Here is a 26,636-nt window from a genome sequence, read left to right on the forward strand (position 1 = left end):
CACAGGTCGCCAGCTCTGCATTTGTCAGCATTCAGCTGAGGCCTAGGGCCCACGGCATGAGCTGGCACCTACTCTGCCACCATCGCTCCCCCATCTCTGCTGGGGCCCCCAGGAGCCTCTCACCCACCACAGCCCCATCTCTGCGGGGACCCGCCACAACCTCCCCAGCCACGACTACCCCATCTCTGCCAGGGTGTCCCACAGCCTGTTCCCCAGCCAAGGATCACCCCCCACTTCTATGCCTGGCCCCGTCACCTGCCCCTACCGGCCCAGCTACAGTGAGCCACTCCCTTCCGCGCTGCGATGAGTCACACACACGCGACAGCCTAGTCCCGGGCGCACGCGCACCATGAGAACTACAACTCCCGAGAAGCCTTGCGGCCGGGTTGGGGTGCATGCTGCGCTTGCGTACATCCGGGGCTCGGCCGCTCTGTGCGCTCGCTGATGCAAGAGAGCTGAGCTGAGCGCGGCGGTGGCTGCAGTACCTTCGGGAAGCGACGGACTGGCCCCGTGAGCGGCGTCGTAGTGACCGGCTTCGGCGACTGACCCTCCTCCGTTTCCGTAGCGCGCGCTGTGCGAGCCCGGCCCTCAGCCATGTCGGGAGACGAGGTGAGGGGCTCCCAGCCTGAGGCCTGCGCCGCCGCCATGTGGGCAGCCGGGCCTGAGGCCTGCGCCGCCGCCATGTGGGGGAGCCGAGCCTGAGGCCTGCTCCGGAGCAGAGAGGGGCCGGGGCTGAGCCGGGCGCGGGTTGCTTCGCGCGGGACCTGTCCCGGGGTTGAGAGAGAGCCGGAGCGGGGCCTGTATTTCTTCCGTCGGCCCCTGCTGGGTGTGGGGGAGCGGGGCCTGGCGGGGTGGTGCCTGCCGCTCCGCGGGTCGGAGGGGGCTTGGCCTCCCCTGCTGGGGGGAGGTCACCCTCCTTAGGCGGTGGGAGGATGGTTGTGGCGGGGGCTGCGCTTGTGTTCCCGTGCGGACGGCCCTCGGCGCTGCACAGTGGGCTAGGGCCTCTGCTGGGAATGGAGGCTTCAGGCCTACTCAGGAGGGGTGTGTGTGGAAGCCTGCCTGGACGAGGGGGTACCCCTCCGGGGAAGGGAGGGTTTTCTCTCTGGATCCCTGAGATGCTAAAGAAAAATGAGTTTTCTGTCTACCAAGTGGCCTCCTTTCCCAGAAAAAGCAAGGGGGGGGGGGGGGGAGAGAGGAGGAGGGATTTTAAAAACTGGACTCCAGACCCTGGCTGGCTACTAGTCTGTGTAGATCAGATATGACCCGGTCATTGGATAACTTACAGCGATTGACAAGGATATTTTCTCTAGTGCCAAGTACTGCTTCCCACCCACCCCAGCAGTTTGTCAGTGGGTGAGCTTTATAACACTAGTAATAGTGATTATAGCTTAAGGGGGGGGGGAGGAGGAGAATAGCTACTTTGTTTTGATGTGGTCCAAGCAAAGTTGGTTTCGCTTGCCAAAAACCAACAGCAGTTCTTGAGTGTTGATTGATGAAAACTAGAGCCTAGAAGAATGTGGTGTTGCTCCTGCTTGCATCAATTAATAACTAGGAAATAATACTCAATTCTTTTGTAGTGTTTTTGCTGGTTTTTTTCTGGGAGGGAAAGAAGCCTTTATTTGCAGAGGAGTTGCAATGGTGTGAGTGGAGTGGAGAAGGGGGGCTTTCCTCTAGTCAGTAGCACCTTAATCTTCCTCCTTTTAATACTTAAAGAACACCTATTTAGGCCTGGTCTACACACAGTGTTTGTACTAGCATAATTATTTTGTATACGGGTGTGAGTTTTTTACCAATATAATTACACCAGTTCAGTTCCTTGTGTGGACACAGTTATTATGGTATAAAGATGTGTTTACCTGATCTAGCTTATTCTCATTCCTGTATGGGAATAAACTATGCTGATATAAGGTACCTTTATGTCGGTATGACTATCCATGCTAGGAGGATGTATTTGTGCAACTCAGTTTGTCTCTCTTTAACTGCTTAAAAAAAATGAAGATTAAGCTACAATTGATTGGAGGGTGAACCACTCACAATGAAACCCCTGTTTCCAAGTCAAGGCTAGCTTCCCACTCAAAATACTCTAGAATTTACTGGCTTCTAACTGATACAAGCAGGGGACAAATGACCATCGAAGACCATGAGCTACAGCAGTGGTTCAAATAGGGCTAATTCCAAGTGTAGGCAAGACCTAAGCTCACTAACTGGAAGTTAGATGTACTTTTTCAGTTTGTATTTTATGCCTTTAACAGCACTCTGATGTGTTTAGTCAGTTTCATTGTTTCCATGTGTAATCAATATCAGGATTTGAAAATTCTAGCTGTCTATAGCATGTAGGACATTTTCATAAGCAAGTAGCATCACATTTGCAAAGCCTAAACGATCGTTTCTGAAAATGTAACTATCTACCCCTTAAGAAGAACAGGAGTACTTGTGGCACCTTAGAGACTAACAAATTTATTAGAGCATAAGCTTTCGTGGGCTACAACCCACTTCTTCTATCTACCCCTTGTGGCTCCAAAGAGAATCTTCCAGATGCAGAATTGACAAGTGGTCACATCCCCCCCATGATGCATTCATTTGGCAGCCCTGTCACACCTGTTTGCATTGTTTGGGGAGGGGGAAGCAGGGGAATCTCATGTTTTGACCTGTGGGAAGATGCACTGGGCTGGAAACCAGGAGGCAATGAGTTTTGAACTTGCCTTTTCCACTGAGTGCTGTTAATATTTCTGTGTGGTTCACAATCCTTGTTACTGACCAGGGCCTCACACCCTTAGTCTGGGAGATAGGCAACTATCATTCCCTCATTTTACAAACAAGATACCTTGTGGTGCCCCTCTTAGTTAACTTCAAGGACAGCTGGGAATAGAACCCAGGTCTCCGATATGACAGAGCTAAGCCTTGTCCACTCTGTCTTTTAGAATCAGTGTACCAAATGTATGTGCTTAACTAGCCTGGCTGTAACCACAGCTCCAACTACTAGATCACAGTTTGCTCCCAGAGCTAGGAGTAGGACCCAGGAATCCTGATGCTAAACATTCCATTGCTGTCTCACAAATAGTTGTGATCCACTGACAAAGAAAGGAAGCTTCATTCTTGAAGGTATGTCAGTTGTTCTTATTTGGGGACTGGATGACTCAGAGCATTATCAAAGAGTTGTAGAGCCAGTCACCAGTTTGAATCCGGCGCAGCTCAGGCATGGAAAATTGTTCCCATCCAGTGTATATGTGATACCCTCATACTCATTTCATATTGAGGTCCTCACCTATCACAAATTTTCCACCATGGTTTGCACTAAGTGACAGGTTGACAGATGCCAGAATTGCATCCGTGATGGAGATGAACTGTCCATGTTAGCCCTAGCAAAGTAGTGTGCATGAAACTTGCCCTGCTGCTGCCCAGTAGATGAAGGTGACTCCCTTCATCAGAGATCAAATAGTCCTGTACCTTTCATCAACATGATTTTAAAGTTATTTATGTAACATTGTAAATATGCAAATTAAGTCATTAAATTATTGACATAGTGTTACACAGATCTGCATGAAACTTAGAGTCTATGTAGATGTGACTTGAGTGTAAACCAGTGTAGTGTTTGCCTGAGTCTAGGACAGTTTTAGTGCCTGTAATGATAGCTTAAAACTTTTCCCAAGTTGCCAGTCTGTTTACACCTGTGCTATACAGAATTCTGTGGGGAGCACTGAAACTGACAAAGCTAGCAGCAGAGGCAAGCACTGGAGCTGTTCACAGGGGAGAACTCAACTGAAACTAGGGGATAAGTATGGTAGCAGGAATATACCCCAGTTGAAGCAGCCAGCATGTGATGAAATCATAGGGTACTAGCCCACTCTTGCAGTGTTGAGAGGCCCTTCGTTGGAAGGAAGGAACAATAGTGTGTGTGGCAGAGGGTGGTCTTCATATTTACTAACTAGATGGCATGGGGTCCAGTGACAGCACTGTCACAGGAATCCCAGTATGATCTGCATTCCCTGCAATTTGGGAATTGCATTGTCTTCTCACCTGAGTGTTGCCTTTGGACAGTGGGACCCTCACTTTTTCTATTGTCTCTAAGTAGATTTACTTTTCCCTGGCTATGAGGGCTCTGAATTTTTTTATTTTTATTTTTTGAGAAGGGGGTGAGTGGATATATGTGGGATTGAACAGGGGAGAGAGAGATGGTCTGAATTAGGAAAGATTAGTATAGTTGAAAGACTTTGACTATGCCTACACTACCACTGGTTCAATGTGCTGACGATCGATACACTGGGGGTTGATTTAGCGGGTCTAGCGAAGATCCGCTAAATCGACTGCAGATCACTCTCCAGTACTCCAACCCGAATGAGAAGAGTAAGGGTAAGTCAATGGGAGAGTGTCTCCTGTCGACCCAGTGCAGTGTAGACACCGCAGTAAGTTGACCTAAGCTACGTTGATAGGTTGATTTACACGGTAACTTAGACAGTGTCATTGGGAGAAAATGGGGTGGAAAATGGAAGGAGAAATGGGGTAGAAAATAATAGAGGAGGTGGTACATAGAGCAGCATAGGGAAAGAATGATGTAAGTGGCTTTTAGGTTGTAAGCTCTGTGGGACAGGGATGGTCACATTTTGTTTGTGCAGTGTCTAGCACAATGGGACCAGTCTGGTTAACACAGGGGTTCTCAAACTGGGGGTCAGGATCCCTCTGGGGGTCGCGAGGTTATTACATGGGGGGTCGTGAGCTGTCAACCTCCACCCCAAACCCCACTTTGCCTCCAGCATTTATAATGGTGTTATAAATTAAAAACTTTTTTATATATTTAAGGGGGAGGTCACACTCAGAGGCTTGCTATGTGAAAGGGGTCACCAGTAAAAAAAGTTTGAGAATCATTGGGTTAAGATCTTTATGTACTCATCATCATGGCAAATTCAAATAGGATGTTGCTTACTTGCAGATTGAGTGCCACTGGGATCAATCTGGCTAGATCCTTAATGTGGTCTGGCTGGATATTTAGTTAGATCCCTTGCTGTCAATCTTATCATCCCATTGAATCTTTTGGAATCCCTGTGATTGCTGGGCTTGTGGTGGCATTCCTTGGTAAACAAGCTTCGGAAGTTGGCCTTTTCTAATAAGGTCTCTCGGTGCTACTACTATTTAAATATTAAAGTGGTGGGAGAGAGCAGGAAACAAGGAAGCGCTATGGGGCAGTGAATGCCTTTTTAGTAAGTGTTTGCATGCTTCCTATTGAAATCCCTGATTGGAGCTTGTAGGTGATACAAATAATACCTATACTGCAAACAATACAGGAAAAGATGCACCATAAAGAAAATATGAAAGAAAAAAAGTGCAGTGAAGCCCGGGGGGGGGGGGGGGGGAGAGAAAAGATTGAGGTCCTTTTTAAAATGTGTATTAAATACGAAGTTTAAGTGCAGAGGATATTGCTTGGGAAGAAAGATGGCAGCACAGATAACTGTCACCCTCTATGCTTGGCTTAGGCATTGTCTAAACAAGAAAGTTGCACTGGTTTCACTTAAATTAGTTTTTACACTCCTTTAATGCATGTAATAGATTAAATTTAAATGCAACAACAGATATGTAACTGTTGAGGCATAGGGCTAGGGTATTTCTGCATGTGGGATATCTTTTCCCCACTTTCAGATATCCACACATGATACAGGCTACTTCTGAATTTTGTTTATATAGTCAAATCTCCCTACAGATTACAACCACACCTTTTCTGCCCACAAATCTAGCATTGTTTTTATTCTGGATAGAAATCTTAAGCTTCCTGCCTTTCTCTCATTCCATTTTGACTCATGAACTTCCCAGGTGCCTCTTTAGCAGCGGCACTTCCCAGCAGAATTAGAAACGTATATTACGTCATGAGTCTTCCCAATAATGTTTGTTTTTATTGTACCCATTTCTACTATTCAGGTGCTTTACAAAAGGGCGATACAGCTGTCTCCTTTTGAAATGACAAACTCCATTGCAATCCATTTAAGCCTCTTAGGTTGGATCTACATAAGCAAACTTTGTAGCTTAGCATAATGTTACATGATATGGTGACAAATGTCTAAATGCTCTAAAGCCACAGTACATTTTCCACCGTTGATACCACTGGTGGAGCTTGCTGAATTACAGCTGGGGAGTTTTAGTGTAAACAAGATATTAGTGGTCAAAATCCAATAAGCTGACTTTTTATATAGTGTTTGACAGAACTCTTAGTTACTTGGGAAATGTCTCTGAATGGGTGACTCTGTAGCCTAACTTGTATTTGATAGTAAAAGTCATAGTACATGATTGGGTTTCCCCTTATTCACGTAAACAAACCTGTGTCTTAAAAGAAATCCTGGAGGATGTAAGCAAACTTTCATTTACATATCCCCCAAAGGATGCTTTCCCATCTGGAAGCAGCCAGAGTGCGGTGTGCTTGGCTGTGCATGACTTTCCCTGCCATGATGCTCCGCCTGCACAATTGGCTGAAGCCGTGGTGTTCTAAGAGCTGCCCATAGCAGCTTGATGCCTGCTGCAGAATCTCCCAAACTATAGGAATCTCCAGGTGGGGAGATGTAAGCGGTTTCTGGCCAGGCAAAACAAACAATAGGACAGGACTGAGTTTAGCCCTGTATTTATGTCTGAGAAGCTACAAAGGGTTTGTTTCTGGTGTCTTACAACATATCCTCATTAAATTTAGTCATAAGTAGGGCTGTCAAGCAATAAAAAAATTAATCACGATTAATCGTGCGATTAATCGCACTGTTAAACAATAATAGAATACCATTTATTTTAATATTTTTGGATGTTTTCTACATTGTCAAATACACCTCTGCCAAGATATAACGCTGCCCTCGAGAGCCAAAAAATCTTACCGTGTTATAGGTGAAACCGCGTTATATTGAACTTGCTTTGATCCACTGGAGTGCGCAGCCCCCCCCCCCCCCCCCTCCCCCCCCCCCCCCCCCCCCGGAGCACTGCTTTACCGCATTATATACGAATTCGTGTTACATCGGGTAGCGTTATATCGAGGTAGCGGTGTATATTGATTTCAATTACAACACAGAATACAAAGTGTGCAGTGCTCACTTTATATTTATTTTTGATTACAAATATTTTCACTGTAAAAAACAAAAGAAATAGTATATTTCAATTCACCTAATACAAGTACTGAAGTGCAATCTCTTTATAATGAAAGTTGAACTTACAAATGTAGAATTATGTACAAAAAATAACTGCATTCAAAAATAAAACAATGCAAAACTTTCTACAAGTCCATTCAGCCAATCGCTCAAACAAACAAGTTTGGTTACAATTTGCAGGAGATAATGCCGCTCACGTCTTGTTTACAGTGTCACCTGAAAGTGAAAACAGGTGTTCGCATAGCACTGTTGTAGCCGGCATTGCAAGATATTTACATGCCAGATGCGCTAAAGATTCATATGTCCCTTCATGCTTCAACCACCGTTCCTGAATATATGCATCCATGCTGATGACGGGTTCTGCTCGATAATGATCCAAAGCAGAGTGGACTGACGCATGTTCATTTTTATCATCTGAATCAGATGCCACCAGCAGGTTGATTTTCTTTTTTGGTGGTTCGGGTTCTGTAGTTTCCACATCGGAGTGTTGCTCTTTTAAGACATCTGAAAGCATTCTCCACACCTCATCCCTCTCAGATTTTGGAAGGCACTTCAGATTCTTAAATCTTGGGTCGACTGCTGTATCTATCCTTAGAAATCTCACATTGGTACCTTCTTTGCGTTTTGTCAGATCTGCTGTGAAAGTGTTCTTAAAACGAACATGTGCTGGGTCATCATCCGAGACTGCTATAACATGAAATATATGGCAGAATGCAGGTAAAACAGAACAGGAGACATACAATTCTCCCCCAAGGAGTTCAGTCCCAAATTTAATTAACACATTATTTTTTTAACGAGCGTCATCAGCATGGAAGCATGTCCTCTGGAATGGTGGCCGAAGCATGAAGGAGCATATGAATGTTTAGCATGTATGGCACGTAAATACCTTGCAACGCCATCTACAAAAGTGCCATACGAATGTCTGTTCTCACTTTCAGGTGACATTGTAAATAAGAAGCAGTCAGCATTATCAGCTCTAAATGTAAACAAACTTGTTTGTCTTAGCAGTTGGCTGAACAAGAAGTAGGACTGAGTGGACTTGTAGGCACTAAAGTTTTACATTTTGTTTTTGAATGCAGTTATGTAACAAAATCTACATTTGTAAGTTACACTTTCATGATAGAGATTGCACTACAGTACTTGTATGAGGTGAATCGAAACATCTTTTGTTTATCATTTTTACAGTGCAAATATTTGTAATAAAATATAAAGTGAGCACTGTACACTTTGTTATATTTAAAATCAATATATTTGAAAATGTAGAAAAACAAACAATAAATTTCAATTGGTATTCTATTAAAAATTTTTGGATGTTTTTCTACATTTTCAAATATATCGTGCACTTCAAGGCGGAGAGAATGATTCACAAGTGTGTATTGCCTAATAATATTACTAGAGGAGGAGTATAGTTTACAAAGGCTTGGAACGTGCAAACATCTTGTAAAAGACATTCAAGCACAGAATTTATTAGCCAGTTATACAGAAACACTTAAAAAGCTCATAGTTTGAGAACTTCAGTCCTCACTCTCATGTACCTACAGCGCACATGCGGTATCTGTATGTTGCCTATACTTCAGATAATAGCCAACATGTGAAGTCTTCCTCACTTCAGTAGCTTAGCACAGTGCTTTGTGAACTGCCTGCATAATTAAATGTGTTGAGACCCAGGCAATGAGGGATTTGGAAAAGTGGTCACCAAGCAGTGGAGAATTATAAGATTTTGACAAGAGGTAGTTCCATGAAAAGAAATATTGGATAACCATTATCTTACTGGAATAACATAAGTGAGGTTAGTAGCTAAATACACAAGGATAAAAATCTTAATTTGTAGATCTGCTGGGATAACTAAGTTACAAGGTAACAAAACTCACTAATGTAATATGCTGGTGGTTCTGACCGTGCTACTTACTAGGGCAAGGCTGTGAATGAACTCTATTTTACTGGGTTGTTGCATCAGTGGCCTCAACCTGTATGTGATGCTGTCACATTTAATAGTAGGGTAGATACCCATGTGCGACAAAATGACTGGCAGACCAAACAGCCTATCTATAATGTCAGGATTAAATGGAGAGGCAAAACATTAAGGTATGATGGAAATTTAACATCTAGTACGTAAGCTTTCTAAAAAACCAAACTGTGTGGTTATACCAAATACTCATGTTTCTCAGATGCTAGAGAGGAAGGGTGGCTCAGTATTGAGGGCACTAGTCTGGAACTTGGGAGACTGAATTTAGTTTCCTCTTCAGCCCTAGACTTCTTGTGTGACCTTGAGCAAACCACCTAGTTTCTTTGTGCCTCAGTTCCCCATTTGTAAAATGAGGATGATAATCCTTTACTGTCTCACAAGGGTGGTGTTAGGATAAATTCACCAAAAAGCATCAGAGGCCCCAGTACTAATTAATTGAGGTCATATAAATATTCTAGGTTGAGATCATCTTTTTGTACATAGAACAACTGTTTATCAGGGATGCAGAATCAAAGTACCAAGGGTTAGGAGCCAGAGACAAGTATTTTTGGTGGAGGGACTTTGCCTGTATCACTCCTTGCCAGGGGTATTCCAGCTCAAGCCTGTCTTTAGAGTGTTGTCCCTTTTAGGGTATGCCAATATTGCAGTGTAAGCCTGTGCTTGAGCCTGGGCTCAAACCTAGTCCTCCCCTTGCATCTACACTGCAATTGCTCTAACCCAGGGCCCCAGACCCTGCAGGACTGGAGGGTCTGAGCTCAAGTTAAGCTGAGACCCAGGGTACAAACCCTATTGTTTTGCAGTGTAGACACAGCCCTGCTTTTAACACATGTCCCAGGAGTCAGCCAAGAAGTATCCCACAATTCCATGGGACAACTTCCTTTAGTCCTCTCTATCCCAACAATCTGCAATCCACTCTATTGAAAATGGAAGCCATCCCCTTTTGCCAGCAGCTCAAGTCAGTGTTAACCCAGTCTCTTCTGATCAATGATCTGCAAGCATGCTATCAGAAAGAGACTCCTGGGTTTGTAGTGGAGAGTGAACTGATAAAGCCTTTTGCAAAGCGAACTGCTTCCTGGTAATGTGCAGGGCAGGCAGTAAAATTTCCCCACAGTGCACCATGGGGTTAGTGGGACTTGACCAGCTGACCTGTGTTAGGGACCCATGAGCTAGAGCGGCCACTTTTCAGGGAAGGGAAGGGGATGGGGTCCTTGGGACTCTGGGATATGGTTATTTTAATTCAAGTCTGTGCATTGCTGCGTGGATGCCTGAGCCCTAGGTGCTAGCATGGGTTAGACCAGTCTTAACACGGTGTTAAAATACAATGGAGACGCTCAAGCCCATGGTTCCCTAACACAGGTCAGTTGGTCAAGTCCCACTAACCCTGGGCATACATTACAGTGTAGACATACTCTTAGTAATAACCCTGCTGCGATAATTGAAGCTGAAGAATAGAAATAACAGGTAACTGAGGAGTGAGCAATTTAGGCCTTGTCTAAGTGACACTTTTTTTGAAAAAAATCTCTAGCCTCTGACACAGGTTCAGCACCTCATGAATGTAACCTTTCTCAGACGGAGGTCTGATTTACACCTAAAACAGAGGTCAGCCTAGCTACATTGCTGAGGAATGTGGAAAAATTCACGCCCCTGAGAGACATAGTTAAGCTGACCTAAGCCCCGGTGTAGACACCAGTAGGCTGACAAATTAATTCTTCTGTTGTCCTACCTACTACCTCTAAGAGAGGTAGATTTACTGCAGTGAAGGAAAACCCCCTTAAATGGAAATGCATCTGGAGGCCAATCTACCCTAAGGCTCCCAACTCTAATACCTGTTCAGCTGAACTCAGGGTTGATAAAAATAGATGTTTTTTTAATTTAAATCAGCTTTTTTATTTTGTTTAAAATTATAAGTTTTTCTTTTTAAAAATAAACCTGTTTAAAATGAAATCTGAACTTAATACAAAATATGTTAAGGACTAAACTACTTATAATCACAAAACATTTAAATAAAAAATAAGTATGCTGAATCCGTGAGTCTCTAGTAAACACTTTGAGTTAAACATTGCTTTTCTATGTAAAGAGAGATGTTCTCCTAATTCTAACTTTTGAGGTCAAGCTCTATAAATATGGCACTATAAGTCATGTGCCGTATTAAGGGCTTGATCTGTGGCAGATATAGGGGCTGTGCTACTGGGTGCAAGAGTCTTGCAGAGACATCACAGGCACTGGGATTCCGTCTCTGACTCCAGGAGCCCTCATCATGTACCTCGTCGCTAGGTAGCAAAAAGATGTATCAAATTTAGTGTAAATGCTTTATTTAGTTATAAATCAACATATTTAGTGGTTATATCAACCAATGATAATTCACCTTACTGTAGAAAATAACTGAAGTACAAATGGAAAAGTTTATTAAAATCTATTTAAATTGAGGCTTTCCACATGGTGATTTAAATCCTGATTTAACTCAATCCACCCTGGTGAACTGGTGTTAAAATGGCTGGAAACTTTTGAAAAATTTCACAAAGTGTGGACAAAACCAAAGAGCCTTAGTATTTGAATAAAAGGTTACTTTAGAGATCTGTCCTGGGACAAACATTCATCATGCTTCTAAACAAGCACTTGCAGTCATGTTAACTTGGACTAGTTGTCAGCTAACTCAAGTTAAAACATAACCATAAATTATAGTATAGACAAACTCCCACTTGGGACCAAAGCCTAAGGACTACTGAGTTAGCTGTAAATAGTGCTATATGATGGCCTCTTTCAGAGTAACCTGCATAAAGTCTGCTGGTGCTACTGTAACATTAAATGATGGTAAATAATGTTGCTAATGAACACTTGACTTTTACAGATGATTTTTGATCCCACTATGAGCAAGAAGAAGAAGAAAAAGAAGAAGCCCTTCATGCTGGATGAAGAAGGAGGAGAGACACAAGCAGAAGAGACACAGTTGTCAGAAACAAAAGAAGTGGAACCAGAACCAACAGAGGACAAAGATATAGAAGCTGATGAAGAGGACAGTAGGAAGAAAGGTATAGTGAAACATTTCATTTGGCAGTTTCAAAACATAGTTTCCAGCTGTGTGTCCTCAGGGCAAGGGCTATGTATAAGTACATGAAGACAGTTGACCACTTTGTTCTGATTGGGCTTCTAGGTACTGCTGTAACACAAATATGTAAAAGTGCGATTTCTTCTCTCTCCTTCTTGAGCTTGTGTGCTGTACTCCTGTAAGCAAAATGGTGTCTTAATTTACAAGAACTCTGCTTTCTCTGCTGCAACTGAAGTCTTTGTCATGAACAAAGTTGAGAGGTGCTCTAAAAACTGCCAAAATTCTTGTTGTCTGCTGTATTATAGTTCTAGTTCTTTGTATTCTGAGCCCATTTAATGTAGAGCCAGAAAGCAGTTGCAATAATTTCAGAGTAACAGTAAAAATTAGGATTGGAAATACTCAATCATTGCAAGACAAGTTTTTCTTGGTGTCTTGGTCAATGACAATAGCCAGTTAATCCAATATTGTACTCTTCAAGATCTTGCAAGAAATAACTTGCAGTTGTATTTGACTCACTTTAACTGAAGTTAGCCATATTGAGATGACCTGATAACATGAAGTAAACCGAAGGGACATTACTAACTTAATCACATTTGTGTGTAAAATTAACCTGTTACATGTAACACCTAAGATGATTGAAAAGGCAATTTTATCTCTTTTCCACATTATTTTTTGTGACGTCAAGCTTCTCTATCAAAAGCACAAACTTTGCTTTCTGTGGTCTGTTTCCCCTTGTGTGAGGAACAGCAACAGGGAAGATGAAAAAATATTTAAAATAAATAGGAAAACATGATTGTATGCCACAAAAATTGTCAAGGGGTATTCTGTGGCATATGTAGCACTTGTAACTACTAAACTAGATTTTTTTTTTTTTTTTTTTTTTCTTACCTGACTAGTTTATCCTAGTGAGTAGGTGTCCCTTTAAGTCTTTCAGAGGTATGTTTTTGAGAATTCATATCTGAACCAGAATACTTAGGGTTTGTCTATACTGCAATTTAAGCCCAGGGTTAGTGGGACTTGAGTCAGCTGACCTATGTTAGGGAACCATGGGCTTGAACATCCCCATTTTATTTTAACCCTATGTTAAGACTTTTCTAACAGGTGCTCAAACCTAGGGCTCCGCACTGCAGTGTGCAGACCTGAGTCAAAGTAACCATATCCCAGAGCACCTAGTACACACACCCCCCCTTTCTCCCCAAAATGTGGCTGCTCAAGCCCTAGGACTGTGGTGCACTGTAGGGAAAAATGTACTGCCTGCCCTGCATGCTACCAGGAAGTGGCTTGATCAGTTTGCTCTCCATTACAAATCCAGGAGGCTCTCTGATAGTGCACATGCAGATCGGAGATCAGAAGATAATGGGTTAACACTGACTTAAGCTGCTGACATTGGCAAAGGTGGGTGGGAGGTGGTGGTTTCCGTTTTCAAGAGTGGATTGCAGATTGTTGGCATGGAGAGGACTAAGGAAGTTGTCCCATAAAATGGTGGGATACTTCCAGCTGACTCCTGGGACCTGAGTCATGTGCAGCTGTTTCTACACAGCAAAACAATAGGGCTTGTACTCTGGGTCCTGGCTTAACTCAAAACTCAAGCTCAGACCTTCCAGCCCTACAGGGTCCTGGAACCATGGGTCCAAGCCCTGAGTTAGCACAACTGCAGTGCAGATGAGGGGGAAATGGGTGGGGGGAGGTTAGGCTTGAGTCCGGGCTCAAACATGGGTTTGCATTGCAGTGTAGACATACCATTAGTTTCTAAACTGGTAACATGATTGCTAATCCTGGTCTTTTCAACTTTCTGGTTTTTTAGATGCATCAGATGATCTGGATGACTTAAACTTCTTCAACCAAAAGAAAAAGAAGAAGAAAACAAAAAAGATGTTTGATATAGATGAAGCAGAAGAGGGTATAAAGGTCAGTTTATAAGGATGTGACCTAGTTCGTATAATTAAACCCACTTGGGCTTACTAAAAATTCCCCCTTTCCTCATCCATCTGTGTCCTTGTCCTGTGCCTGCATCTCACTCTTCCATTTTTTTAAGATTGACAGTTCAGGAATTCCTTGGCAGTCAGTCATCTTAATTAGCCAAATGGATCACTATTAAATGATATAAAATGTTCCCTTTATGTACACTTGGGACTAGCTGGATATACTTCTTTTACAATGTTCTTTTCTATGCAAGGTGTAAGAGGCAAGTTAGTGTTTAGTAAGCATTCTAGAAATGTAATTCTTTAAAGTGTGTGTGTGTGTGTGTGTGTGTGTGTGTACACACACACACACACACACACCCCAATCTGGTGTTCAGGTTTATAATTTCATTATTGTTTTTTGATTTGAGAAAAGTAACGTCGATAATTCCAGAAGCCACATGCATTATGTTTCACTGAAGGTCAACTTTTCAAATGAAGAGCTAACATTTTCTCCTGTAAAATCTTTGTTTCTGGCCCTCATGATTTCTTTAAACATTGGGTGTAACTTCAGGGACTCCAGGAAGACTGTGTGGTATTTTTACTCTTGACTCCTGTTTTTATAAATCTGACAGGTAATATATCACATTTAAGCATGGCAGATAAGCCTAAAGAGCAGCAGAGCAAGGATATGTGCTACACAATATGCACATTTTTCTGCCCTCTACCCTAAGGGAAAAAACTTCCCCTCTGACCTTCACAGCATATCTAAGCTCTGTTATTTTGTGTTCTTTACATGTTCAAAAACTTCTTTACATGTAGCAAGAGCAGGATTGGAGGAAAACTTTGCCTTCAGTTTCTCTGACACATGGGGTCTCTTGCCCTGGTTGTGTGTCAGTGTGGCTGGAAGCCTCTAATAAGTCAAAGGTGTTATGTGACCCTGTACTGGTCAGTAGTTCAAAACCTACTAATCGGCTGCAGTAGGGAATGGCCATAGTTGGTCACATGACCCCATGTTAGCTAAACTGTTCAGCAATCCAAGGGAATAAAATAAACCCTATTCTTAAAAAAAAAAATAAAGGCTAGACTTTTATATCCACAAACACTGATTTGCACATGTGCACCAGAAGATGCACCCCAGCTGTGCATGCAAAGTTGTGTATTTAAAAATCTGGCCCCAAATTCCATCTCAATAGTATAACTAGCAAGGAAATGTCAGTCATCTGCCTTTAGCATAATCTAGATCACTCCTTCACATTTAAATCTGTCATATTTAAGAACTGTTAAGGATTTTCTGTCTCACTTCCAGCGTGCTATGTTGGATGTCACTTTCATATGTTCTGGCTGAATTTTTTCTTCTTTTTGTAGGATTTAAAAATTGAAGGTGATGTGCAAGAGCCGGTGGAACCAGAAGATGACCTTGATATCATGCTTGGCAACAAAAAGAAAAAGAAGAAGAATGTGAAGTTTCCAGATGAAGATGAAATATTGGAAAAGGATGAAGGTAAAACCAACTTACCAAGAGTTTAAATCCTGGCTTGTGCTGCTGTTGAAAGTGGGTAATCTTGCAAATAAAGTATTCTTATTGCCTAAATAGGCACAGTTTTTTAGTTAAAATGGCGTCTCCTTGTTTTGGGATTTTCTATTTTAAGGCTAAATAATATCTCAATGGTGGAGCCATGTGGTCCTTGTTTATATTCTGGTCATATCCGTCAATGTGTGGAGGAAAACTTCGGCTCACAACACACATTTCTTGGGAATCTTCTTGTACAGGCTGCTAGAAATAGCATTAGCTCTGTCTGTCCAAGAAGTCCACCTTTTTTAATAACTTGTGCTTCATGAATCTCAAACAACTTTCCTTTCCCACAGCTCTGGAGGATGAAGACAGCAAAAAAGATGATGGAATTTCTTTTAGTTTTCATACTGGACCTGCATGGGCCGGTTCAGAAAGGGACTACACGTATGATGAGGTAAAGTTTAAAAATGCTTTCCAAATATTTCCCAAATCCAGCTACACCAATGCTAATTAATTTAATATCCACATACACCTCTACCCCGATATAACGCTGTCCTCTGGAGCCAAAAAATCTTACCACGTTATATCGAACTTGCTTTGATCCACCGGAGTGCGCAGCTCTCCCTCCGCCTACCCCCACCCCCCGGAGCACTGCTTTACCGCATTATATCCGAATTCGTGTTATATCGGGTTGCGTTATATCTGGGTAGAGGTGTATTCTGTTTCTAACTTAATCCTTAAGTACATATGATCAAAGGTTTCTGGAAATGTTAACAAAAATAATTAGAAACACAAAATTGCTTTAAAAATACAAAACAAGAACCCGATCCTGCAATCAGATCCATCTGGGAAGACCCCCGTGCTGCACCACTGACTTCATTAGGAGTCCACATAGACACAGGGGTTTGTGTAATCAAATTATGGGATTTGTGCCCACGTGTGAAAAAGCTTGTGCGCTTATTTAACTAATTTATAAAGTGTAAATGTTTCCCTCAAGAAAGGTCAATAGTCATTTCAACAAATTTGTATTATGCATGCTAAGAGCAAATTTTAGACCAGGATTCATAGATTCCAAAGCCAGAAGGTAACATTGTGATCATCTAGTCTGACCTCCTGTATAACACGGGCCATAGAATTTCCCCAAAATAATTCCTAGAGCAGATCTTCTAGGAAAACATCTGATCTTGATTTAAAAATTGTCAGTGATGGCGAATCTATCATGACCTTGGTAAACTATTCCAGTGGTTAATTACTCTCTCTTAAAATTTATAGATTTCTAGTCTGAATTAGTCTATTTTCAACTTCCAGCTATTGGATTGTGTTATACCTTTGTTTGCTAGAATGAAGAGCCCATTAGTAAAAATGTGTTTCCCATGATAGTGGAAAATACATCATTTTGGGGAAACTAAGTGTCAGAGGGCTTTTTATATACAATGTTGTGGCCATGTTGGTTCCAGGATATTAGAGAGACAAGGTGGGTGAGGTAATACCATCTTTGGACCAACTTCTGTTGATGAAAGAAACAAGCTTTTGAGCTAATGCAGAGCTCTTCTTTAGGTCTGGGAAATGTACTCTGAGGCCTGGTCTTCACTGGGGGGGCGGGATCGATCTAAGATACGCAACTTCAGCTACGAGAATAGCATAGCTGAAGTTGATGTATCTTAGATCGACTTAGAATCACTTACTTCGTGTCCTCACGGCACGGGATCGACGGCTGCCGCTCCCCCGTTGACTCCGCTTCTGCCTCTCACCGTGGTGGAGTTCTGGAGTCGACGGCAGAGCGCTCAGGGATCAATTTATCACGTCTACACTAGACGCGATAAATCGATCCCCGATAGATCGATCACTACCCGCTGATCCAGTGGGTAGTGTAGATGTACCCTGAGTGTCACAGCTAAATACAAGGTGGAACAGATTTGTTTTGAGTATAAGTAAACACACATTTCCAAGGACCATTCAGGGAGAAGTGGCCAGTTAACACCTCTCCAGTTATAGGGGGATGGGAAAAACTTGGGGGGGGGGGGTGGTTACAGATTGTTCTAATAATCCATAAATCCAGTGTCTCTCCAGTCCATGATTTTTAGTATCTATCAACGTTATGAATTTAAGCTTCCAGGCGTGGCTTTTGAAGGTATTGTGAAGATGAGGACTGAGAGGCCAGAGAGTGATTGCTTTGTGTAGGGATGTGTAGGACCCATGGATCTTAAAAGGTGTGTTTGTGGGAAGTGTTGATCATCTTATCAGTGGAGATATAGCTACAGGTTTTGCATCTGTTGTTCTGGTGCTGCTTTGAGTTGGTGTCTCCTTGTCTGGGGGGAGTTTGCTTCTGATGAGCTTGGAGAAGTTGGGGGGTGGGTGGGAGGGGAGAGGATTATTTGAAGGCCAGAAGAGGAGGTCAGGAAAGATTTCTTTCAGGATGTGGTTGATTATGGGTTGTAACTGTTTAATAATACCCTGTATGGGATCCAATGTAGGATGGTAGGTGACAACTAGGGGTGTGTGGATAGAGGGATTTTTATTTCCATATTGCAGCAGGTTCTCTTTGGGTATTTGGGTAGCCTGTTCCATGATGTAATCACACTCCACCAGACAAGTAATCTGAATGCCTGGCTGTGGAGAACAGATTTCTTCATGTGCTGGGGGTGGTTACTGGATCTGTGAAGGTAGGTGTGGTGATCTGGATTGTCTATCGGCTTCCATTGTTGAAGCTGATCTTGGTGTCCAGGAAGTTGATGCCAGTGTTGGAGTGTGCTAGAGAGAGTTTAATGGATGGGTGGTGGTTGTTGAAGTTGCGATGGAAATCGGAGGGAGTTTAGGTCACTTGTCCAGAGGATGCAAATATCATTGAAGTATCTCAGGTTTATCATTGGTTTTGTGGTGCATTTCTCCAAAAATTCTTCCTCAAGATGACCCATGAAGAGATTAGCATATTGGGGAGGCCTGATGGTACTCATGGCTGTTCTCATGTTTTGGACAGAGTGCGTGTTGAATGTAGAATTGTAATGGATGAGTTTAGTGATGTGTGTGGTGGTTTAAACATGCAGTTGAAAGTACGCTGGGGGAAAAGTACATTGTTAGAAGTTCAGTCTGGCAGAAATATGATCTTAAATGCTATAGCACTTAGTTCCATGGTAGTGGAAAAATTATACACATCTCTAGACATAAAATACAGCAATATAAAACGTTTTGTGGATGGCAGGATAAATTATTTAAGGAATGCATGTTGATGTAAACATGTCTGTTCCTGCAGTTGCTGAATCGAGTATTTAACATAATGCGGGAAAAGAATCCGGACATGGTAGCTGGAGAAAAAAGAAAATTCGTCATGAAACCTCCACAGGTTGTAAGAGTAGGAACCAAGAAAACGTCATTTGTCAACTTTACAGATATCTGTAAACTGTAAGTTTGGCAGCTTTTAAGATCTCTTGGGGGCACAAGGCAGGAAATACTGTGGCCTTCCTGTAGTGCATAGTTAGTGATTGTCTGACTGCATGGACTTGCAAAAAGCTATATTAAACTATTTATTAATCACTAAAAATTGTGCCAAGTAGAGTGGGACAGTTACCTTCTGTGTTTTATATACAGTAGAACCTCAGAGTTACGAACACCAGAGTTACAAACTGATTAGTCAACCACCCACCTCATTTGGAACCAGAAGTACACAATCAGCATCAGAGACCAAAAAAAAGCAAATATAGTACTGTTAAACGAAAATTACTAAAAAAAAAAAAGGGGGGGGGAGCAGCATTTTTATTCTGCATAGTAAAGTTTCAAAGCTGTATTACATCAATATTCAGTTGTAAACTTTTGAAAAAACAACCGTCCTGTTTTGAGCATATTTATGAACTTTTCAGAGTTACGAATAACCTCCATTCCTGAGGTGTTTGTAATGCTGAGGTTCTACTGTACAACACTTCTGTTAATACACCTCAGAGCCTTTTTTGCAACTGCTTGACATTGACTCTTTGGATTTGTGATCCACAATTTGTAACCCATCAGGTCCTTGTGAGGAGTACCACTGCTTAGCTAGTTATTCCCCATTTTGTCATTGTGCATTTGATCTTTTCCTTTCTAAGTCTAGTATTTGAATTTGTCTTTACTGAATTTCATTTTGTTGATTTCAGACCAATTCTCCAATTTGTCCCGGTCATTTTGAATTCTAATCACGTTTAAAACAGTAACCATGTAACTGATTAAAATTCTGTCGGTTATACAGTTAAAGGTTTCCCTGGGGAGCTTGGGGGCGGGGGGGGTTGCTGCAGCCCCCCCATGTTTTACACGGAGCTCCGCTGCTGCCCCTGTGCCTGGGACTATGCTGCTGCCCAGCATCATGGTGCACCCCGGTTCCCCCCAGCTTGGGCATGCCAGGATTCCGGCTGGGTGGAGTTTAACCGTTAACAAAAAACAGGTTAAACTCTTACATTCCTAATTCTAACCCTGACCTGCAAAATGCTTGTAGCCTCTGCCAGCTGTTATCTGTAAATTCTATAAGCATACTCTTTACTCCATTATCCAGGTCATTAATGAAACTATTGAATAGTACAGGACGCAGGACTGACCCCTGTGGGACACCACTAGATGTGCTCTCCCAGTTTTACAGCAAACCAGTGATGACTTTTTTTTAATAGTCTTTCAACCAGTTGTGCACCTACCTTATAGTAACTTCATCTATGCCACATTTCCCTAGTTTGCTTGTTAAAATGTCATGTGGGACTGTCAAAAGCCTTACTAAAATCACGATATATCACTTCTGCTGTTTCCTATCCACTAGGCCAGTAACCCTGTCAAAAAGGGGGATTAGGTTGGTTTGGCATAATTCATTCTTGACAAATCCATGCTGGCAATTCCCTATAACTCTATTATCCTCTTGGTGCTTATAAACTGATTGTTTAATAATTTGTTCCTGTATCTTTCCAGGTATTGAACTTAGGCTGACTAGTCTATAATTCTTAGTGCTATTCCAGAGATAAAATCCGAGCCCTGTTTGTGCCTACACCTTTAATAGACTTGCCATTCTGAGAAGTTCTTATCAATTGTGATTCTTAAATATCAAGTTCTTCTGGAAGGTGGAGGTTAAAAATAACTTTACTTTTATTTTTAGATTGCATCGTCAGCCAAAACATCTCCTGGCATTTTTGTTGGCTGAATTGGGTACAAGGTAAGTAACTTGTACTTACGCTTTTGAGTACCTTCCCCTCCCCCCTCCTTTTTGGTTTAGCAGTCCTGATGTACATATTTGGGCATGCTTTCTTTCCTCTAATAATGAGAGTGGAGATGCCACATGGTAACTCTCCTCTCCCTCCAGAAGCCTCTATGCCAAGAGTTCTCACATCAAATTTTTTGGTGGCCTCAAGAGTGTGGCCACCAACTCTTGCTGGTGGCTGCTCTGACAATTTTTCCTAAAATACTTAATTAACATTAGGAAAAACAAATAAATATGCACAGGTACATGTCCAGATCACTGTAATCTATCTATGTAGGGTGTGTTGTGTTTTTTTTAACAGACTTAATAATAAAAATAGTGTGCAGTTGTCTCTCTTCTTTATTGGACCTAAACAGAATAGAAACACAAATAAGGTGCTTTGAACGTTGCTGTCATTTTTCTTATTGTTTCTGTTGCATTTTTTTAGACTTGCTAGCTACTAAGTCTGTTGTGAAAAGTGATATTAACAAACATACAGATATCACTTTTCACAACAGACTTACTCAGCCCCGGCAAGTCTGGGGACAAATTATGAACTTGGGGCCAGAGCCCATCACCATGCAGCCAGGGAATGGAGCTCGAAGCCCGATTGCTGGAGCCTGCCACCTGAGGGCTGAAGCCCGATCCCACTGTCCCCGGGAAGGTGCGGAACTCACTGGCTGCCTGCTCCTCCAGCTTGTCTTTCTCCAGAGGGGGGCAGGCTTTGCGCCCGCCCCGTCCCACCAATCACTGCCCAGGAGACTGTGGCCACGAGAAAAGCCCCTGGTGGCCACATTTGAGAAATGCTGCTCTATGCTGTGTGTGGTTAAGTCGGTCTGGTAGGTCAGGGAGAAGTTGTAACTAACAGTGCCGTTCATAGACCATCTATCACAGTATAAAAGAACACTTTATGGATGGATTTTGCATGACTTGTTGTTTTACCCATTTTCAGATTGCACAGTAGTTGCTAGCTGTCTACAAAAGACAAGCATGGCTAGACTTAAGTGCTATTATCTGCAGATATACAGAGAACTGAATAGCCTAGTCACAAAATGCCTGACTAATTTTTAATGCCTATTAGTTCAGGTATTGAGCTCCCTTCACCTCAAACTAATCTTACAGAAAAACTTCTAAAACTTGGTTTGCAAGATCACTGCTAACATTCTTTCTCGCTTGCATCAGCATGGCTAGAAAAATGGTTTGCTTATTGCTATTACAACAATCTATTGCGAACTTCCTCTGAACCATGCTGTAGTGACTGTTTGTCAGATCAGCACAAGTACCATGTTCACCATACCATTGAAGAGCTTGAGTATTTTCGGGTTTCGTGTGGTGTGCCAATTAGCTGTCGTCTTCACAATAATTATTGCATTGAGGATTTATGCTCAGATGACATTGCATTTTGAATCCCTGACCATTAGTGAAATTTTTCATCAGTTTCTTTTGCACAGATTAAATCTTGCTGATTAGATTGCTTTTATTAAGAAGCTTTGTGCCCAAGTGTGCATCAATTGACCTATTGCGTGTTTCAGATCTTTGTCCCTTCTTTACAACTTGATATGTTCTGATTTGCACATTACTGAATTCATTTTTCTTTTAAATTAGTGGCTCAATAGATGGTAACAACCAACTTGTAATCAAAGGACGATTCCAACAAAAACAGATAGAAAATGTTTTGAGACGATACATCAGTAAGTACAATTCCCTCTTCTACAAGTTTCTCTTCCTAGCATCTCTGTTGTCTTTAGAAAATTCATGAGAAGGCTGTCTTTATTTTAAACTGGGTCACTGGTATAAAGAAACAGATCAGATCAGCCCAGTTCTGGTCAGGATAATCCTACACAGCTGGAGATACTAAAGAATGCATGATTTTCTCACGGTGTTATAATGGAGTAATTATAGATTACTTGGTCTGATAGCAATAAACAAGTGGACTGGAGGGGGGCATTAGTTCGGCTCTATCCATGGACTTGAAGACACGGCGAGAAAGCTAGTGAGAATATTGTAGCATTGCTTCCTGCCAGTCTCAATGACTTTTTTACTTTCTTGCCTTGGCAAAGGGCTGATGGAGGGTACTGTAATGGTCATCTCTGACTAATGTATGTTGTACACATTAATTACTTTACCAGTAAAATGTGTATACTACTGTTCAAAGGAAGCTTCATGAGATCTCCTCTAGCTCCATAGCTGTCATCCCTTTCTATGCAGAGCTGCCTTTTTAAAGCACTGCTTTTCTAACAAGAGGTGTTGAGATCTGGAAATGCTGCCTCAGCAGGGAAGGCATCTGCAGCTGGTAAAAGATTTTGGTTAGAATCCACTTTTTATAGCATTGGTGTCAGTGTTCAAGGCAGGCAAAACATACACCTTGTTAGCACAGGAACTGATAATAATCAGTAGCTTGGCTCTGCTTTTGAAGTCCATGTTCTAACCACTTTTAACTTCTGGGATACTCCTTAACTGCAAAAGGTTGGTATAGTAGTCATGTTTTAAAAAAAGATTGAAGTAGCATTTACTAGTGAATTGATGCCTCTTCCAGTGATGTCTTAATGCAGTACCTTTCAATTACAACTTAATTTCTTTTCTCCAGAGGAGTATGTTACCTGTCATACGTGTCGGTCACCAGACACGATTCTACAGAAGGACACCAGATTATATTTCTTGCAGTGTGAGACCTGCCATTCTCGCTGCTCCGTTGCCAGCATCAAAACTGGTTTCCAGGCTGTCACAGGCAAGAGAGCACAGCTCCGTGCCAAAGCTAACTAGTTTGCTAATTGACACTGGATTTTGCCAAGTGTTCTGGGGAGATGTGACTGGACAGGTTTACAATCGGAGTGGATTTACCATTGTATTAAAAACAAGATTGTAAAAGATACCAAGATATTTGGCTTTTGATTGGTTGGTCTGTGAAATCCTTGCAAGATGCAGATCCTCAAGCTGTTCACATACATTTGCTCATTGAATATATTTTACCAACTGTCAGAGAAACGTGATGGGAAAGGAGGTGCTTTTTAATCCATTCATAGACTTCTGTAAAATGCAAGATAAATTAAAGTTATTATAACAGTGACTGTCTTTCATTTGAATTTTTCCTCCAGTTTTTCTCTTAAGTTGTACCTGACAATTGCCATGAACACAATTTTACTATGACTACATGCAGACTATGTTAATAAATTATGTCCAAAGAGCAGGATAAGACTTAAGCACACACTTCAGAGTGTCTTTTTTTCATTTAGCAAGCTCCTTTTTAGGGAGCTAGAACAGACAAACTAGTTGTTATACAAAAGAGATACTGGCTGATGCCCAATGGCTATAATAGCCATGCCCATGTTCTTTTTTTAATACATGTAAGGATTCCTGGTTACTTTCCCTCACTACTCCTGTCCTTTTATCCTTTGCTACTATGAGAACTGGCTTATGAAGTAAGCTGTTCAGTGTCAACTTCCCTTAATGTTTGTGTTCATACAGCTATTAAGGACACTTTATCTGCTAAATGCAGCTGTACAGTTTATTAAGGAGAGAACATAACCCTTACGTAGTTCAGAAGATCAGCCCTGGATGCCATGTTGGTACTGAATGTACACCTAGTGAGTTGGTAAACTATTGTAAACATTCACAGTGTCACTACTAAATTTACAGGTTCTCCTACATGAATTTCTCTCTCTCTCTCTTCTCACTTAGCTCTGTGCTTTGCACCGCTTTAAATAACTAATCAAGTTAAATGAAGCAAAAATGAAAAGGATATCAGTAACTTTTTATTGCAAACTAGCTCCATTACAATGGAAATGTAAAAATAGTATCGAGTTAAAATTTGACACTAGCAGGTATTTTGGGTTCCATATTTAATATACAAAAGCTGTATAGTGTAAGACATGCACCTTTCTCCACTAACAGAAGGTATTTTTAGAAAAGAGAATTCTGAAACTGGTTTAAAAACAAACAAACAAAACCCCACTCAACTTAGTGTAGGTCCGACACACAGCTGTACACTCGTCTCTTGCTGTCTAGTACATGCAGTAAATGCTGCTCACTTCAGTTTTCTTGCCTAGGAATCTAGTTAAAACTGTTTAAACACTAGCTGGGAATAGGAAAACATGCTTTCCATTATAGTACTGTCACCTAAAAAACATGGTTTCTATTTGAATAACCAACCTCTAAAATTGAAGTGTAGTGCCAGTCTAGGGAGTAATTCGGCAGCAGGCTCGTGGCTTGATGGGAGTTGAATGGCTTCTCTGCATGTAACCATAGTATTTATGCACCTAGTAAATGAAGTGTGGATGACCGTGTTACTGACTCATTTTAAGACTGAAATTGAAGGGTTTCTGTTCTGAGTTTTTTAATCTTTATTTGTATATATACTAATATACAATCCAGTTTTGCTGGTAAACCATTTTTATTTGCTATTTGAAAACTACTTGACAATACAGTGCAGTTAAAGTCAAGGTTTTATAGCTCGTTTCTTAAAAGCATTTTGAATTTGAAGAGTGAGCTGTAACCAATGTTGGATGTGTCTTTAAGTGAATAAAACCAGGATCAGTGCCTCTTGTGTAACATAAGTATTGTAGTCTTGTTTTCTTTAACAAATAGTACGGGGCATTCTTCTATTGGAAGTGAGGCTGGGGAGTGGGGGAGGAACAGAGCTGTTGGGGTGCACTGAAGTAGTCTTTAAACTGATTTACATTGAAAACAAGCTTGCTTTGTCATAGGTATGAAACCTTTAAAGACTCCTTTGAAATCCAGTAAAATGAATGTGCTTCATCTTGAGTTGGTGACATATTGTAATGCTTTAAACAAGCACGTTTCCCCTCCAATTCCCCAGTATGGATGCATTTAAAATACCATGTTGCTACTGAATTATCAGTCAATTACAATATCAGTCAATTGTTTGCATACTTTTATTGTGTGCTATTACCAGTTCAGTCTTTGAGCAAAATTCACAGAGGTTAAGCTGTTGTAGCTTTTTCCTTTCATTGCCCTCCCCCCTTGTCTTGATCCAGTTTACAGTCTTAGACTTAACTCCTCCCTGCCTCCTTATGACTTAATTCATGGAGAGGAGTTTCTTAAACTAGGCTATGTGCATGTTACACACTCCTGGTAGTGCTATTTCCTGCTGTGCCGTGTCTTCCAGCCTCCAGCCAACTGTACAGACTTCCTCCCGTTGGCTCATTGGATGAAATCCAGAGGACGTGTAAGAAGGTGTGTTCAGTGAGTGAGATTTTAAGGGGGTGAAATCAATGTAACTTACAATCAAAGGGTACCAGGATGTAAATTACACCAGCTTCTGTTTGCCTCAGAATTTGCCCCTTTTAAGAGTAGACTCACTTTCTTTGTCTTCCCATCATTACGTTTGGAGCCCTGTACTTTGTTTAGTCACTAAACCCTGAGCAGATGCAATAGTCACTGTTCCCATGAAAACAGTTTCCTCTGCATTTAGGAGTATATGGGATCTGAATGAGGGGGAGATGTATATATTGTAACGAGCATGATAAAGCAAGTGTAGGCAAAATGTATATGCACAATTCGAAGTCTGTTATGGGATCTCCTGGGACACCTCTCAGACTGGTGTACACTTGTGGTGCATTCACATTTCCAGGTGCAAAGAAATGTACTTCTGTGGGAGTTGCACATTCATGCAGGATGAGTGAGATAGGAGGAGGAGAAGTAAGATACTCTTTGTGCAGGAGAAGAGTAAGATACTAGTTAGACTGAATAGGGGGACTTTAGATGGGGCAAACCTTTGCTTACCTTAGGATAAACTCATACCCACACAGTGCATGGAGTTTCCCTGGATAAGGGACAAATTTGCTATCTGATTTCTCAGAGGTGTCAAGCTTTCCATTCTCACCCATCCTAAATTTAAATTACAGGTAAAGTTCAGTTATAGCCCCACCCCCAAAAATGTGCCGTGTGCTCTACTAG

The 26,636-nt window shown here is 41.7% G+C and overlaps 1 protein-coding gene across 1 annotated transcript; it reads left to right on the forward strand.

Annotated features, from left to right (window-relative positions):
* The first annotated feature begins 420 nt into the window (after positions 1–420).
* On the forward strand, positions 421–25,273 carry EIF2S2 (eukaryotic translation initiation factor 2 subunit beta). Its single transcript, XM_024211114.2, has 9 exons — positions 421–609; positions 11,924–12,104; positions 13,926–14,029; positions 15,391–15,526; positions 15,892–15,992; positions 18,789–18,937; positions 20,640–20,696; positions 22,326–22,411; positions 23,308–25,273. The coding sequence occupies exons 1-9, from the start codon at positions 595–597 to the stop codon at positions 23,481–23,483; spliced, it is 1,005 nt and encodes a 334-aa protein (XP_024066882.1). The 5' UTR covers positions 421–594; the 3' UTR covers positions 23,484–25,273.
* Positions 25,274–26,636: the final 1,363 nt, after the last annotated feature.

Source organism: Terrapene carolina, unplaced genomic scaffold, assembly GCF_002925995.2.
Source record: "Terrapene carolina triunguis isolate 2854851 unplaced genomic scaffold, T_m_triunguis-2.0 Scaffold233, whole genome shotgun sequence".
Lineage (NCBI taxonomy): Eukaryota > Metazoa > Chordata > Testudines > Emydidae > Terrapene > Terrapene triunguis.